At 33.0% G+C, this 14,015-nt stretch overlaps 1 protein-coding gene across 2 annotated transcripts in view; it reads left to right on the top strand.

Moving 5' to 3' along the window:
- LOC118195655 (neprilysin-2-like) overlaps positions 1 to 14,015 on the top strand; it is a 104,927-nt gene that overhangs the window by 73,817 nt on the left and 17,095 nt on the right. For both annotated transcript variants that reach the window (XM_085814285.1, XM_035366982.2), the window contains 4 exons: positions 555 to 619; positions 1,838 to 1,889; positions 2,051 to 2,118; positions 9,141 to 9,289. In XM_085814285.1, coding sequence (XP_085670411.1) covers positions 555 to 619; positions 1,838 to 1,889; positions 2,051 to 2,118; positions 9,141 to 9,289 — 334 coding nt within the window. The remainder of the gene's footprint in view (positions 1 to 554; positions 620 to 1,837; positions 1,890 to 2,050; positions 2,119 to 9,140; positions 9,290 to 14,015) is intronic.

Below are 14,015 nucleotides of genomic sequence, written 5' to 3'. Positions count from 1 at the left end.
AAATATGAAGATTGTATTTTTTAACAAAAATCAGTTTTTGCATAATTACACTGGACTTTAAAATATGAATCGTAATCTCAGTTCTTTTCATCCCTAAAAATTGCTTCTTATTTTCTCCCAAAACGTAAAGAAGATTAATATAAACACCTTGCTTCATGAATATACCGTTTCAACGAAGACAGAGATACACTCAATAGCTTTCCTGAAAAATACTTTTTTTTTTTTGTTACGATTTTGTATAATTTATTTTGTTAGTAATGCAGAGGTTGCGCCACTTCTAGTAGAAACGGCGTATATACATGTGTTTTATGTCAAGGTACACATAATTTTTTGTATTTAAAAGTTTGTATGTATTTAAAGGTTTAACGCATAATTCTCTGCATTTAAAATTTAAATAAAAATGCACGTGAATAGCGTTGTTTTCTGCTGTGTTTTTGGTTTTCATTTGAAAAACTTTATATCCATCAATGAACTGATAGGAAAGTTTATTATAAGAGAAAATAGATGCGAAGAAAAATAAATTTTATATTTGTTCGCTATGTAATTATTTTCAGGCTGGAAAGGCATGCGAAGGAAATTCTTGTGAATCCCACTTATAATCATAAAGATAATAGCATTGGTGAGTTCTTTTTCTCGTTCTTAATTCATACTTTAAATCTTGTTAACCTCGATAATAATAATTTTCGAACGTTAGTAACTTCATTTAGTAAAATAACAACAACTGGAATGACTGTCAAATGTTAGTTACTTTTGTCAAAATATATGTTTCTTAAAGAAAGATTTAATTTTTTTCAAAACATTGTTCAGTGCACAAATGCTTTTATCTTTTCTTCCCCTCAAACTGATATGAGTTAAGCTACTTAAGATTCTCTAAATATCTTTTTGAAAATAGTGATTTCTCTTTCAAAAAAAGAAAGAGATTAATTATTTAATTTACGAATAATATATTAGCATTCTATGTGACAGCTGCTCATAATTGTAAACATTATTACTTTTAACTATGCGATTGCTTTTGGATATATTCACAAAAAACAATTTTCATAATTTTTACTAAAATTTTATTTTATTTTAAATCACATGAATATAATAATTTGTTTTAGATTCAAGTATCAAGAAATTAATAAGTAATTAAATAAAGACTATTTATTTTCAGCTACCAAACCATAAAACGATATTAGGGCCATTAGCCATACTTAAGAGACTATTGTTTTCAATATCGTTTTCATAACATTCAGTCAAGGAGGGAAATGAATAATACTCTGACTTAACATGAATATTAAAAACAAATCAGGATTTCCTACAAATAACGATATATTTCTAGATTCAGGAATCTTTTCCTAGAATACAATATGCTTCACTAATACACAACTGAAGAATTTTTTTTGAAACGACAAAATTTCTCTTCGAATATATTGTAAATGTTTTTACATATTTAATTTTTCTGTATTTATTAAAATTTTTGTCTTGAGTTTTTGTCAGATTATTTCTCTTTTGCATAACGATTTATCCATTTTCAGCAATATTTTATAAAACGAAAATTTTATAAGATTTAGCCATATACAAGTCTCTTGTTATGATGTTAAAAATAGAAATTGTTTTGTTTTTGTGTTCTTTCATAATTTAAATTTTTCGATTCTTAATTTGTCTATAAAAACTAAAAAAATCGTTTCGTAATACAATTTGCAGTTAAATCTCTGATATATTAAAAGGTAGATATTTTTATAAACGTGGCGCTGAATAGTTTTGAATTTAATTTCAAAATAAGGAAATTAATGAGATTTATTTTTTTATTTATTTATTTCCTCTTAATATTCATCAAAAGATCTATTTTTTGCAGTTTTACGAGCAGGATTATTTCACCAACCTTTTTTCGACAAAACTCTACCAAAGTAAGAATTTATTACAGTATTTATTATTAGATATATATATATATACAAGTTTATTAATCAGTAGACTAGTTAATATATTTTTAATTTAGTTTTAGCTGAAATTATCTTACTTCTTTCATTTATACTTTAATTTAAATGTTTTATTCACATATTTATTTCAGTTACCTGAATTTTGGAGCTCTCGGCTCCTTGATTGGTCATGAGTTAACACATGCATTTCTTGGCACAGGTAAAGCAGTTTTTCTTAAGCTGAAACATCAGCGAATATATATGTATTAAATATATTGCGTATATACAGCTCCTTGAAAGTTGGAGAAAGAGCTAAAATTTCTACCATTTTAAAAATACGGCAATTTTACAAGTAATAAGTTAGGAAAACATTGCCTTATATTTGCACACTATATAATAAAGTCTTAAGATACTCCATAAACCTACACTGGATCTAATGAGTCTGAAGGATATAAAAGTACAGTCATCTCTCGATTAACCGCGGTTGTATTAACTGGATTGCAAATTAAACGGGCATGTGAAAAAAAATCTAAATCTGTTTACCGTAGAGCTTTAGAGAAATTACTTTCGCAAACATTGGGCGCAAAATAAAATTCTTCTCTGCAAAAATACGAAAAGTTAAGAAAAACATCGTCTTGTAACAGCCGTTACAGCAGATGATGTCACAGTTTCTGAGAGTTCCTTTTATCTACAACAGTAAGCAATTTTGACTGTAAACCATAATACATAAAAATTATAAAATAAAAAACAAAAATGTTCGAATCAACTTTTTTTACTAGAGTTTGAACTCAAATTATGAATAACACTTTTCTGTTTATTAAAATATTAATCATTACTCTCTTCTATATTTTATAACTTTCCTAGCTCTAAACGTACTTTTATCTTAATCGTGAATCTCGTCTTCGGTATTACCGCAGTAGGTCTGTAATTAAATGTAAATTGTAAAAAATTCCTCTTCCAACGAAACTGGTGCATCTCATTAATAAGGGCTTTCTGCACAACAGTAGAAATTTAAAAATTTCTAGAATTTTTTTATGAAAAATCTAATTTCTTAGGTCTTGTAGACCCAGCGCACTTCATTGCGTTATTATTGGACTGTGACTGAAATACGTAGCGTGACAATTAAATAACGGGATTAGACTAAAAAATATGCCTTATAGAAAACTTATTACAAATAGCTGTTAATTCCCTTCAACATACTTCCTTTACCTGCCTGTACACCTCTTAACGTCTTTTCTATTGTTCGAAGTAATGCTGCAGGTTTTTTGAGTGTCAGTTACTTCAGCAAATCTGCCGTTTTTGCAATGACCTCTCCTACAGACTGAAAATATTTTCCCTTTAATACACTTTTCTCTTTTCGAAACAGAAAGAATTCACATTAGGCTAGGTCTTGTGAATATAGCGGTTATTCGAGCACAGTAATTCTCTTGCCCGCTAGGAATTGTTTCACAGATGTGCGCCGGCGTTGTCCTGAGTTCGCATCCATGAGTTTTTCCACAAATTTGTCTTTTCCTTTCCCTCAGCTTGGTCATGATATTAATTAATCTGGTTTGCCGTTTGGCCCTGAGGTCCCCACTCAAGCACGATGACATCCTTAATACCGGGGGAAAATATAATGATGAACATGACATTCATTTTCTACTTGCTTATTCGAGCTTTTTGCTCTTTGGCAAAGAAGGAGGTCCTCCAGGGCATGGATTGACACTTTTCTTCAGATTTGTATTAAAAAATCTATGTTTCGTCACATCTCAAGACTTTTTCTATGAGTTCAGACTCTGCTGTAAATTGTTCCGTGATGTCAGAGCAGACGTTTTTTCTATTCTCTTTTTGCTAACGTATGAGGTTTTTATGCGCTATTTTTGCACCAACTTTCGTCATTTGCAAATCCTTATGCAACATTTTTTTTTATTGTCTCTGTGTCAATGTTCGTCTTGCCTATCATCATCAAAATACTCAAACGCAGAAATATCCTTAATTTTCTCAGTTATCGCCAAGCACTTAGTCAAAAATTGAAACATTCAATCGGAAGTTTTTTTTTTTTTAATTTCACGAGGAAATGGAGATAAATGCGCTGCTAAATTTTTAAACTTATCATGATCGCGGCACTCCGATAAAACAACGTCCGTTTCAACAAGGATTAACAAAAACTATGCAAGACCTGCAATTATGGCTCCACTTGTACTGGAGGTATTAAAGTCAACTACATTCCATTCTTATTACGATTCATTAAGCCTATTGCATGCGCAATCCCGTTATTTGCTTGTCGCAGTTTGCTGTAAAATTGCTGAAAGGTGTAAAGACATAATTGGGAAGATAAAAAATAAATTCTTTCCTATTACTTCATCAAAATCTATTACTGATGTAAAGGTATTACGATTTCGCGATTGCTATTCAATTTTCAGAAACAACAAAACAATCTTCCCAGGTAAATATCACTGATGTGGAATTATTCACCTTTTCTCTCCTCATTTGCAACCTTCGCAAATCCTCTCATATTATTTAATGTTGTATAATGCTTGATCCGCCAGTGAGTGTAGATAGATATTGTTCATGGATTTGTTTTGTTACAGACTGTTACATTAACAGCGTAAAATTTCATCCAAACCAACCACTGAGACTTTCGATAACTAAAATATCACAGAGCTCTCTAAATGAAACGCTAATCCTCGTAAAAATCAAGCAGATTTTCGTATATTAGAACAACTGTATCATTAATATTTGCTCATTATTTAGTAACTCACTACAGTTTTGGAATCTCTTAAAACTCATTGAAAAAATGACTATCAAGTAGATGACAGGCAAATTAGCATGAGATCGATTGAGTAAAGAACTTCAAAGATCATAATGCAAATTAGTGAAACCTTTCTACAGATGTTACTGTAAACAACTAGTATTTCATATCGTAAAAGGACAATCGGAGACAAAGAAACATGTAACTGCTACACTTAGTAAATAATAATTTCGCAAATAAAGGGGAAACAATTCTTTCAACTGCTGTTAGAAAAGTTTATGATGCGATCTTTCGGAAAATTGTGCATATAGTTCTATTAAAACCCACTTACTTGTTAGATTAAAAATAATATTCTATTCAAAAGAAATTAAGGCTATTGCAACTTCAGCGTGGTATAATCAGGAACAAACAAACGAGCCCGCTGATGTTATTGGCTTCGTTTTTTCAGTAGTTCCTTAAAAAACTTAGCCAATTTTATATCTTTAAAGGTAGATATACAAATATACACATATACAATCATACATATATAATGTTATGATTCAGCAAAGTATAGCTGTGGATTGCAAACAGATATCTGCATTTAATGGTCTTAGTCAATGTGCTCAAATACACTGATTTTCAAAATTTAAGCAACAAGCAGAAAACTGACAATAGCTCAAAAAGTATGCAAGCTCATAAGCTATTTTTCCCTCCTTCCGGAATGCCTTCGTGGTATAACGGTTAGCATACTCGACGCGTATTCGATATGTCCAAGATTCGAGTCCCGGCGAGGGCACTGCACACTTTCCACGTATCCAGCATCAAAATATCGTAATGACTCTACAGTAGTGCCTGAACTAAAAATGTGGTGGATGCTGATTTTTTACCACCAGGATTTGGCGATTGGGTTCCCTAATCCAAACAAGTTGGTATTATGGTCATAACAGGGCACATTTCTCCTTCCTTCCGGCATGCCTTTGTAGTCTAATGGTTAGCAGCCTCGGCACGTATTCGAGAGGTCCAGGATTGAGTCTCAGCGAGGGTACTGATCGTTTTTCATGAACTCCTGCTTCAAAAATACCTAATGTTTCTACAAGCATATTAAATGAAACTTGGGAATATATTTATTGCACCGCCTGTAAATACAGGAAAATATTATACAGAATATTTTATAGTTTATGATATCATCAGGAGCATACCTTCTCCTAAATTCGGTCATGAAAATTAAATGCGAAAAGCTTTCTGAATAGTGAGTCTGGTAACCTCTAACAGAAACATAAGTCTGACAGCGATGTCTCATGCTGTTTATGATGTCAATGAGCTGCATGGATAGCAATGCTCACTGAGCATGCTGACCACTTAATTTAGACTATAGTTTCTTCTTCAAGAAAGTGGAGTACAAAGCGAACTGTGTGTGGAGAGTATTATCTGCTTGCAAAATGAATGTGTCACCATTTGCGGCAGCACACAGATGAACGGCAGGATCCAGTATGTCATCTCTGTATCTCTGGTCACTCAGAGTTCCATGTGGCACCACATATAGGTCTGTGCACTCAACTAAAGTTACTCCTTTTCATACAATAACCTCACCTCCTGCACAGGTATTTCTTTACCGTACGTTAGACGAAAGATATCGAGTGTTAGCTGCTCTCCGTATATAAACTCATCGAAAATCACTTTGTAAAACAAAGAGAGACTCATCAGTGAATAGTATAATTCTTCCCTATTTTTCAGTCCAGTTTAGATGATTCCGTGCCTAACTCAAATGCTCTATCCGGTGGCGGGATGCAAACGGAACACATGATTTCGGTGGAGTAGCATACATACCTCTCTTTCATGTAACCTTCTGCTTACTGTCATGGCTGATAATGTCCTTCTTGTAGCATAAATAAGCTTGGATCTACACTGAGATACAGTGCATTCCTGTTTCAATATACCATAAGTCGCAAATATCGGTCACCTGCAAAAGTAATAACTTTTGGACTATTTTCGTTAGGTATTCGAGAGGCTAAACCAGTGATTAGAAATTGGTTTCACAGCTAGCTTACCGCAAAACGGCTGACATTTAGCCATCTTGCAACGCATGACTGTCGTTGACCTGCTCCTAGTCGGCCTGCGGCTCTAAAACGTAATTTTGCTGGTAATTCGAACTCATTTTTACAGTTTGGCGATCTCCAAGTTGTTTAACATGCCTTCATTCATTGAACAGCAGCTCCCTCCTAAACAGATGGTTTTAAGCTGTATCGATTTATGTAAAGCGGTGGCAGCGCTACTCGTTTGCATAATGCCACACAATGCAGTTTGCTTTTATTCGTTCTGCATTCAAATTTCAAGACTTTTAATTATTTTTAGCCATTTTGTCGTTCTTTTTCAGGTTATTGCATAACTTTACAAAGCTGCCTGTATTTACAAAATTTTCCTCAGATAAGCTTAAATGATGCTTCCTAAATTAGCACATAATAATAGTCTGAATAATCAGGTAATTTGTATGAGTTTCAGCATAATTTTCAAAGCTTTGTCAACAACTCTCTCAATTATCAGTAGAAATAATTACGGAAGTACATTCTGTTTCCTAACTAGGTTCGACCAGGTATCAGCAAAACGATGAGCATCTACTCTTTTTGGATGCGAATGAACAGCATTATAAAAAGACTTGCGAACGTAACCTTTTAATATATGTCTTCTGTATGGAATAAAACGTAACCTTCTATTCTGCCTATGTGTGGTATATGCATCTGTTGCATTTATGCATACGTGTGTGGGCTTTCCATCTATGTACTGCAGAGTCATTACGTTATTTTGAAACAGGGAGAAGTGAAAAATGTTTAATGCTCTCGTCGGGACTCGAACGTGGATGTCTGGAATACGCGCTGAGTGCCATGAATACCTGTCGAGTGTCATTACACCACGAAAGCATGGTGGATGGAGGGAGAAAATGCCTTATATGCTTTCCTTTTTTAAAGGGTGACTGCAGATTAGGGTACTCAATACGCCAAAACCTGGTGGTGACGAATTATTGCCCACCACCTTTCAGTTCGAGTGCCATTGTAGAGTCAATAGGTCCTTTCGAAGAAGGAGACGTGAGAAATGTGCAATAACCCTCGCCGGGACTCGAATCTGGACCACTGGACTACACGCCGAGTGTGCTAACGTTATACCACGAAGGCGTGCTGAAAGAAGGGAGAAAATACCTTAAATACTCCCCTTTTTTAAAAGTGACTGGAGATTAGGAGACCAAATCTCCAAATCCTGGCGATTATGAATTAACGTCTACCACCTTTTAATTCGGGCACCACGTACTGTAGATTTATTAGGTTAGTTTGAAGCAGGAGATGTGAAAATGGGCAATATCCTCGCTGGGACTCGAACCTGGACCCCTTGGCAGTTTTAATTTCATTTCGTAAAAAAAAAAAAAAAAATTAAGAAATATGTTTTGAGTGAAATTAGTCATAAGCTCTGTGGAATTTGCATATATGTGTCAAACTTATTTTTCTCATTTTGTTTATAAGCTATCCAAGTTGTTTTTTTCACTGGGTACAATCGAAAGACAATTATACGGTTAAACGTATGTATTTTAAACTGTAATCAGATTCGTTCCTGGGGGTCGAGCACCTGCGTACAGTATTTTTTTTTTCTGTGTGTGTACCCATGTTTACTTACTGCTTATATACTTTAATATTGCACTACTTAGTTATTGTATTACATTTATGTTTTATGTTCTCTGTTTTATATGCTGGCATTACAATATGGTTCTTGCACCCTCTGTTCCTAAAGCTGTATCTATCGTACAGCCCCTGTAAGGCCATGTTTCTCGCCTAAATCCTTAAATTCATCAATAAGCTCTGGATAATGGAGGTGAAGCGGTAAGCACCTGCTTACCTCTGGTAGACAACAGGTGCCCCCGTTCTCCGTCACCTGTCACCTGTACTCCTGTCTAAATTTAAATTAATGAAAGGAAAATACTCTTGTGCTCATTTAGCTAAAACTAAGAATTTCAATTCAACTCAATTTCCACTCAAGTCAATTCAATTTCAATTCAAGTCAACACCAATTCCAATTAAGTAAACAATGTAAGTACCAATTCTAAAATGTATAAACTGAAATTAAAAACGAATTTTAAAGAAAAATTTTAAAATAATTATAAGTAAACATGAAGAGGTGAAGGAATGGGAGTAAAAGAAGTAGTCGTATTTATAGTCTTACTTTCCATTTTTTTAAGTCTAAATTTAAATATATAATTTCATAATTTATTTTGGCCTTTGGGCAAAACTGTTTCTTTACCGCCTTTTGACAGAAAAAAAATCATTGGATAATGTATTTACGCTTGCGCAGGTGACTTACATTTTACATGATAACGACCGAATTTGGCGGCCCTAAATTATGCAGTTACGTGCGAGGCATTCGTTGTATATCCGCCAGGAACATGTCTGCATATAATAATAGTTTTTGACAGAAATGCCTGCTCTAAGTGAATCATAATTTTTTTTACTTCGTTTCCAATATTGCTTTAAATACTTGTCGTAATTTTATAGGTCGACAGTTCGATGGAAACGGTAACAGTGTCAATTGGTGGAGTGATTATACGGAGAGAAACTTCGAACAGAAATCTGACTGTTTCATACAACAGTATTCAAAGTATCGAATGAATTACACAAGCGGTGGAGATAATTCTTATATGTTGGTGAGGAACATTATGTACATTTTTGTATTGTACCCACAAATATCTTAATGTGTCCTTTCTTTCGTAAACATTTACTCCTAAACAGATATAGGTGTATTACTTGTAAACAGATATAGGGCGATATGGAGAGCGAAGCATTTAAATTTACTTGGAACAAAAACTGGAGTGACAGTTGAAAATAAAATTTTTTTTGTTTTCAAATTAAAGGAAGAGCATTGATAAATAACCTATCGTAAAAAAGTTTGATTAATGAAAATTCTTTTACAAAAGGTACACTTTATTCACAGGATCTTTTAGAATTTGTGTCCCAGAAAACAATGGCATTCTTCGGTACTGGCACTCAGCTTATTAGTAATATGACTTACGTAGAAAAATTCCAGTTCAAAGAAATTTTTGCATGATTAGTAGATTATGATTCTAAAATAATAAATCTATAAGTAAAAATCATTAACGCATTTTTAACACTTGAAATGTGTAAATTAGTTGTTTAAAATGTTTTCTGTATATCAAAATATAAAATAATTAAGTCAAGGAATGCCACATTCAGTAAATCTGCATTATGCAAATATGGATTTACATATTTAAAACTTTAGAAACATATGTCTGCGAAGTTATCGTTGTGGAATGATTTACAGATGCTTTACTTTTTACTACGATATCTTCTACGACGCTGTTTCAAAGCTGCGAAGTTTTTGAACCGCTTAATATTCGACGACGACGTTTTATACCACGATGTTTTAGAACTACGATGTTTTCTCCTTGCTTTCTTCTCTCTTACGATGTTTTCTTCACGATGTTTTCTGCGAGCACCACATCTGTAACTGATTTGGAGAATTGGATCTCATAACGCTTTCTAGTCATCCTTTAAATGGGGGAGAAAGTAAGGAATTTTTGTTGCTTCGACCTTTTAAAAGTCTGTAGATATTATTGATTTTAAAAGTCTGTAGTTATTAATGATATTCTCCTGGAGAATTATTTTAAAGGTGTATAGAGACATTAGGTTATTTTGAGGCCAGAGAGATGAAAAATTAGCAATGGCCTTCGCCGGGGAATCGAACCACGGACCTCTGAAATACCATCTCAGTGGGCTGACCACCACTACACCACGAGGGCACGCTAGGTAAGCGGGAGAAATACCTTATAGTTAATTCTCAAATATTTACCTTTAGAAATCTTCCAAGTGCTCTGGAAGAATTTTTAAATATTTTCATTTACGCCACTAAAAAACAAGAAGCCAAGAACTTACGAAATTGTTCTGTTATCAGAAGCCATAAACTCCATATGAGCTGCCAGTGTTCTGTATTCAATCTCCTTTACTTATTTGTTACATGAACAACTAATACACATACTCTGTAAAGAAAGGATTCAAAATAGGATGGCAAGAAACTCTGTATAGAAGCAAATGACTTAGCAAAGTTTGTTACTGCTTTTACTAGTAAGAAAACTCTGAAAGACGAAGGAATGAAATATAACACTTAAGAATGAAATACAAAAGTTGTAATAGTTAAGAATAAAATATAAAAGTAAATAATGCATTTTTTGTACAGAATATTCCACTTTTATTTTTTTTTAATCTTAGCTCTTAAATGAATAACCTAAGAATCTCTTAGCTCTTAGAAAGAAAGTATTATGAGAGATGTAAAGATATGTTTTTAATTAAAGCCATAATTTCTAAAAACATGCAACAAGATCTGTACGAATAAAATGCATTTCTTCAATGAGGCCTTTTCATGAAAAAAAAAGAAGAAAAAAAAAAAAACACGTGAAACTAAATAATTTAAACTCCAGTATTTAAGTATGAGGTTCTAGAGTCTCAGAGTCTTTGGCAACATAAATTGAATGAGAAGTCTGAAAGGCTTAACCTATTAAACCGCCAAAACTACAAGGAATGTTTCTTTTCTCATGAAAATAATAACAAATATTAAATTAAGCATTTATAACATACATTTACATTGAAAATTAAAAAAAAAATGCTCTTACCTGTGGAAAAAGCGAGTGTTGCGTTCGCGCAACGTCAGCGGAATAAGACTACGGATGTTTAGTGAGTAGGATTGCACTCGTGTGATGTTTTTTTTTTTTGAGTGGAGCGCAGGATTACTTTTTAGCTGTATAACGTTTTATAAATCTACAAATCACTTTACTTGTAATTAATTTAATATTAAAATATACATTTTATTTCTTTTACAAATACAGATTATTTCAATTGAAAGATTCAAGCATGAAAAGCTTGATTACAATCATGATGTAAAGCTACATTACATGCTTTGCATCTATAAACAGTCTGGCTGTGGTACTCTTTACAACAAAATCTTTTGTTATCAACGGACTTTACGATAAAATGTTTACCATCTCATGCAATGGTTTTTGAATGCTGAATTTACTAGGTCTTCCTGTTGCTGATCTATTTCTGGTTAATTCTACACTCTCAATAGGAGTTTGCAAAAGGAATAATGCATTCTCGCGTCTGAAATCTAAAAGAGACTTTATATTTCCAGAAAAAAAGTGGTGATATTTAGTAATTTTAGATATGGTCTCACCTCATATAATTTATCAGTTTTGTCAATTTGACTATTGTCAAATGCAAATTCTGCTTCATATTCCTGTATTGCAAACGTGATATCGATTCTCGTACAACAGAAACAGAAATGTCCTTATCAAAAGACCAATATATTTTTTGTTGAGGTAAAGAATGATATCCTGTAAGCAATAATATTTCAATAAATCTTCTGATATAGGCTTCAGGTGCAATAAATTCTGGGCATTCTTTTTTTTTTTCACTGAGCGTATATATTTGTCTGTTCAACGAGAAGAGAGTAAATGTTTAAACCAACAAGAAAATCGAAAATCTGTGCACTAGTGTTACCTTGTATTTTGTCTTTTATAATTTCTCTTTATCTTTTTCTTCATGTTCTTCCTGAGACATAACTAACAGTTCTTTTTTATCCATTTCAAGCTTCTACTTTTTAAACTTTTTATTATGACTATAAATGCTTTTAGAAGGCTGAAACTTACTTCTTACGTGAATTTCAACTTCCCCAGCAGTATCGTCAGGTTAAATATCATGTCATTATTTAAACCATTGCTATTCCTTTCTTCTTCGTCACTAGCCTCTGCAATTTCTGGGGGAACAACAACAATATCAGTTTCATTCTGGTCATTATTAACATTATCATCATCTGTTTCTTCATCAAAAAATCTTTGAAGGGCTTCTTCTAATGTAAGATACCTCGTTCTAGGCATTTTTAAACAACCAGAACATCGAAAGGGATGAGTGAAAAAGGAGATTAATTACCCGTTTTCTGCCGACGTTGCGTCAGCGCAACACCTGTTTTCCCTTAATGATGACTCATAAAGACGGCGATTCTTTCGTTAAATATTTTCAGCAAATATACCCGGTCGAAAATTTTGCTTAAAGTATGAGATTAATTATTACAAACAAAATGATTGTTGAAGGCAAATATTTTTTACAAAGATAATCTTAATAATATTCCCTACACAAAATCATCTGCTGGTATAAAATATCTTAGGTAGTTATATTTATATACGCATTTATTTTGACCGTTGCGGCAACGCAACACCAGCGGTTCAATGAGGCCTTTTCATGAAAATAAAATAAAATTAAAAAAAAAAAAAAAACACGTGAAACTAAATATTTTTAAACTTCAGTATTCTAGAGTCTCAGCCTCTTTGGCAACATAAAATGAATGACTTAAGCGACTTCTGGCTGATGTGTCTTGAAAATTACAACAGAGACTTGGATAGGATGTAAAAGGCCCTTTTATTGACTCAGATAAATTAATAGAAGGCACAGCTTGTGCTTACAGAAACACCTAGCATTTATGGGGTAAATCAAAAGTGACGAATTTAAACGAACAAAGTAAACTGTAAGTTAGCTCAAAGGCTATACAGACAAAATGCGCGCAAGGCTGGTTTCAACCTAATACTGGCGTGACAAGCCTAATGGCGAGAATTTCGCAACGCCGCAGATAAACTGCTGTCAAGAGAATCAATTAGTAGCGTGATCTTCATTAGCAGCACACTCTGATTCTACCATTTAAAAGCCTTCCTTTAAATACTCTCTTTTTCTACCTCATTTGAATAAGCGTGAGCCAAAATTTAGCATTCTGGCAGGAAAACGGAAAGTGAGAAAGACAGTAAAGGTCATCAACATAAAATAACTGGTTTATAAAATAAATAAATACTCTATGAGGTAAAATAATACAGAAGCGTTCAGTCTTTTGCAGCTTTCAAATTACAGAACAGTCTTTTATTACAGACACTTTTCTTACTTAATTAAATTTTTTCCATCAGAATACGAAATGTTTGGAATTTCTGTGAAGTCCCAAAGAAAAGCAGAGATATGAAATACAAACAGAAGCATAAAAATAATTCTCTTAAATTAGAGTTTGATATATTTCTCTAATTATATCTTTTTTTCTTTCTTTCTTTTTTTTTTAGTCCAAAGGGATTTGAATCCCGAAGGACTATTAGTTTCGTTTTGGCATTTTGCGTCGGACGGATAAATGTCGGTTCACTTTTCAAACTGTTGCCATAAAATGTTAGAGTCCTGCATTATATTTGAAGAAATTAAATAATGAAAATCTGCGTAAATGTATGTATATTTCTCGTATTGTCATAAAACAAGGGCACATAGAGTCATCGAATTTTGAATAACGTAATCCTCCAACGAATATGAGCATGTGGAAGACCAAATTTGAAATTTGAA

This window comes from Stegodyphus dumicola, chromosome 4 (genome assembly GCF_044657685.1).
Source record: "Stegodyphus dumicola isolate Sdum_Otavi_A_Nest chromosome 4, ASM4465768v1".
Lineage (NCBI taxonomy): Eukaryota > Metazoa > Arthropoda > Arachnida > Araneae > Eresidae > Stegodyphus > Stegodyphus dumicola.
The sequence above is the reverse complement of the archived record's forward strand: the minus strand, read 5'-3'. Positions and strand labels throughout refer to the sequence as shown.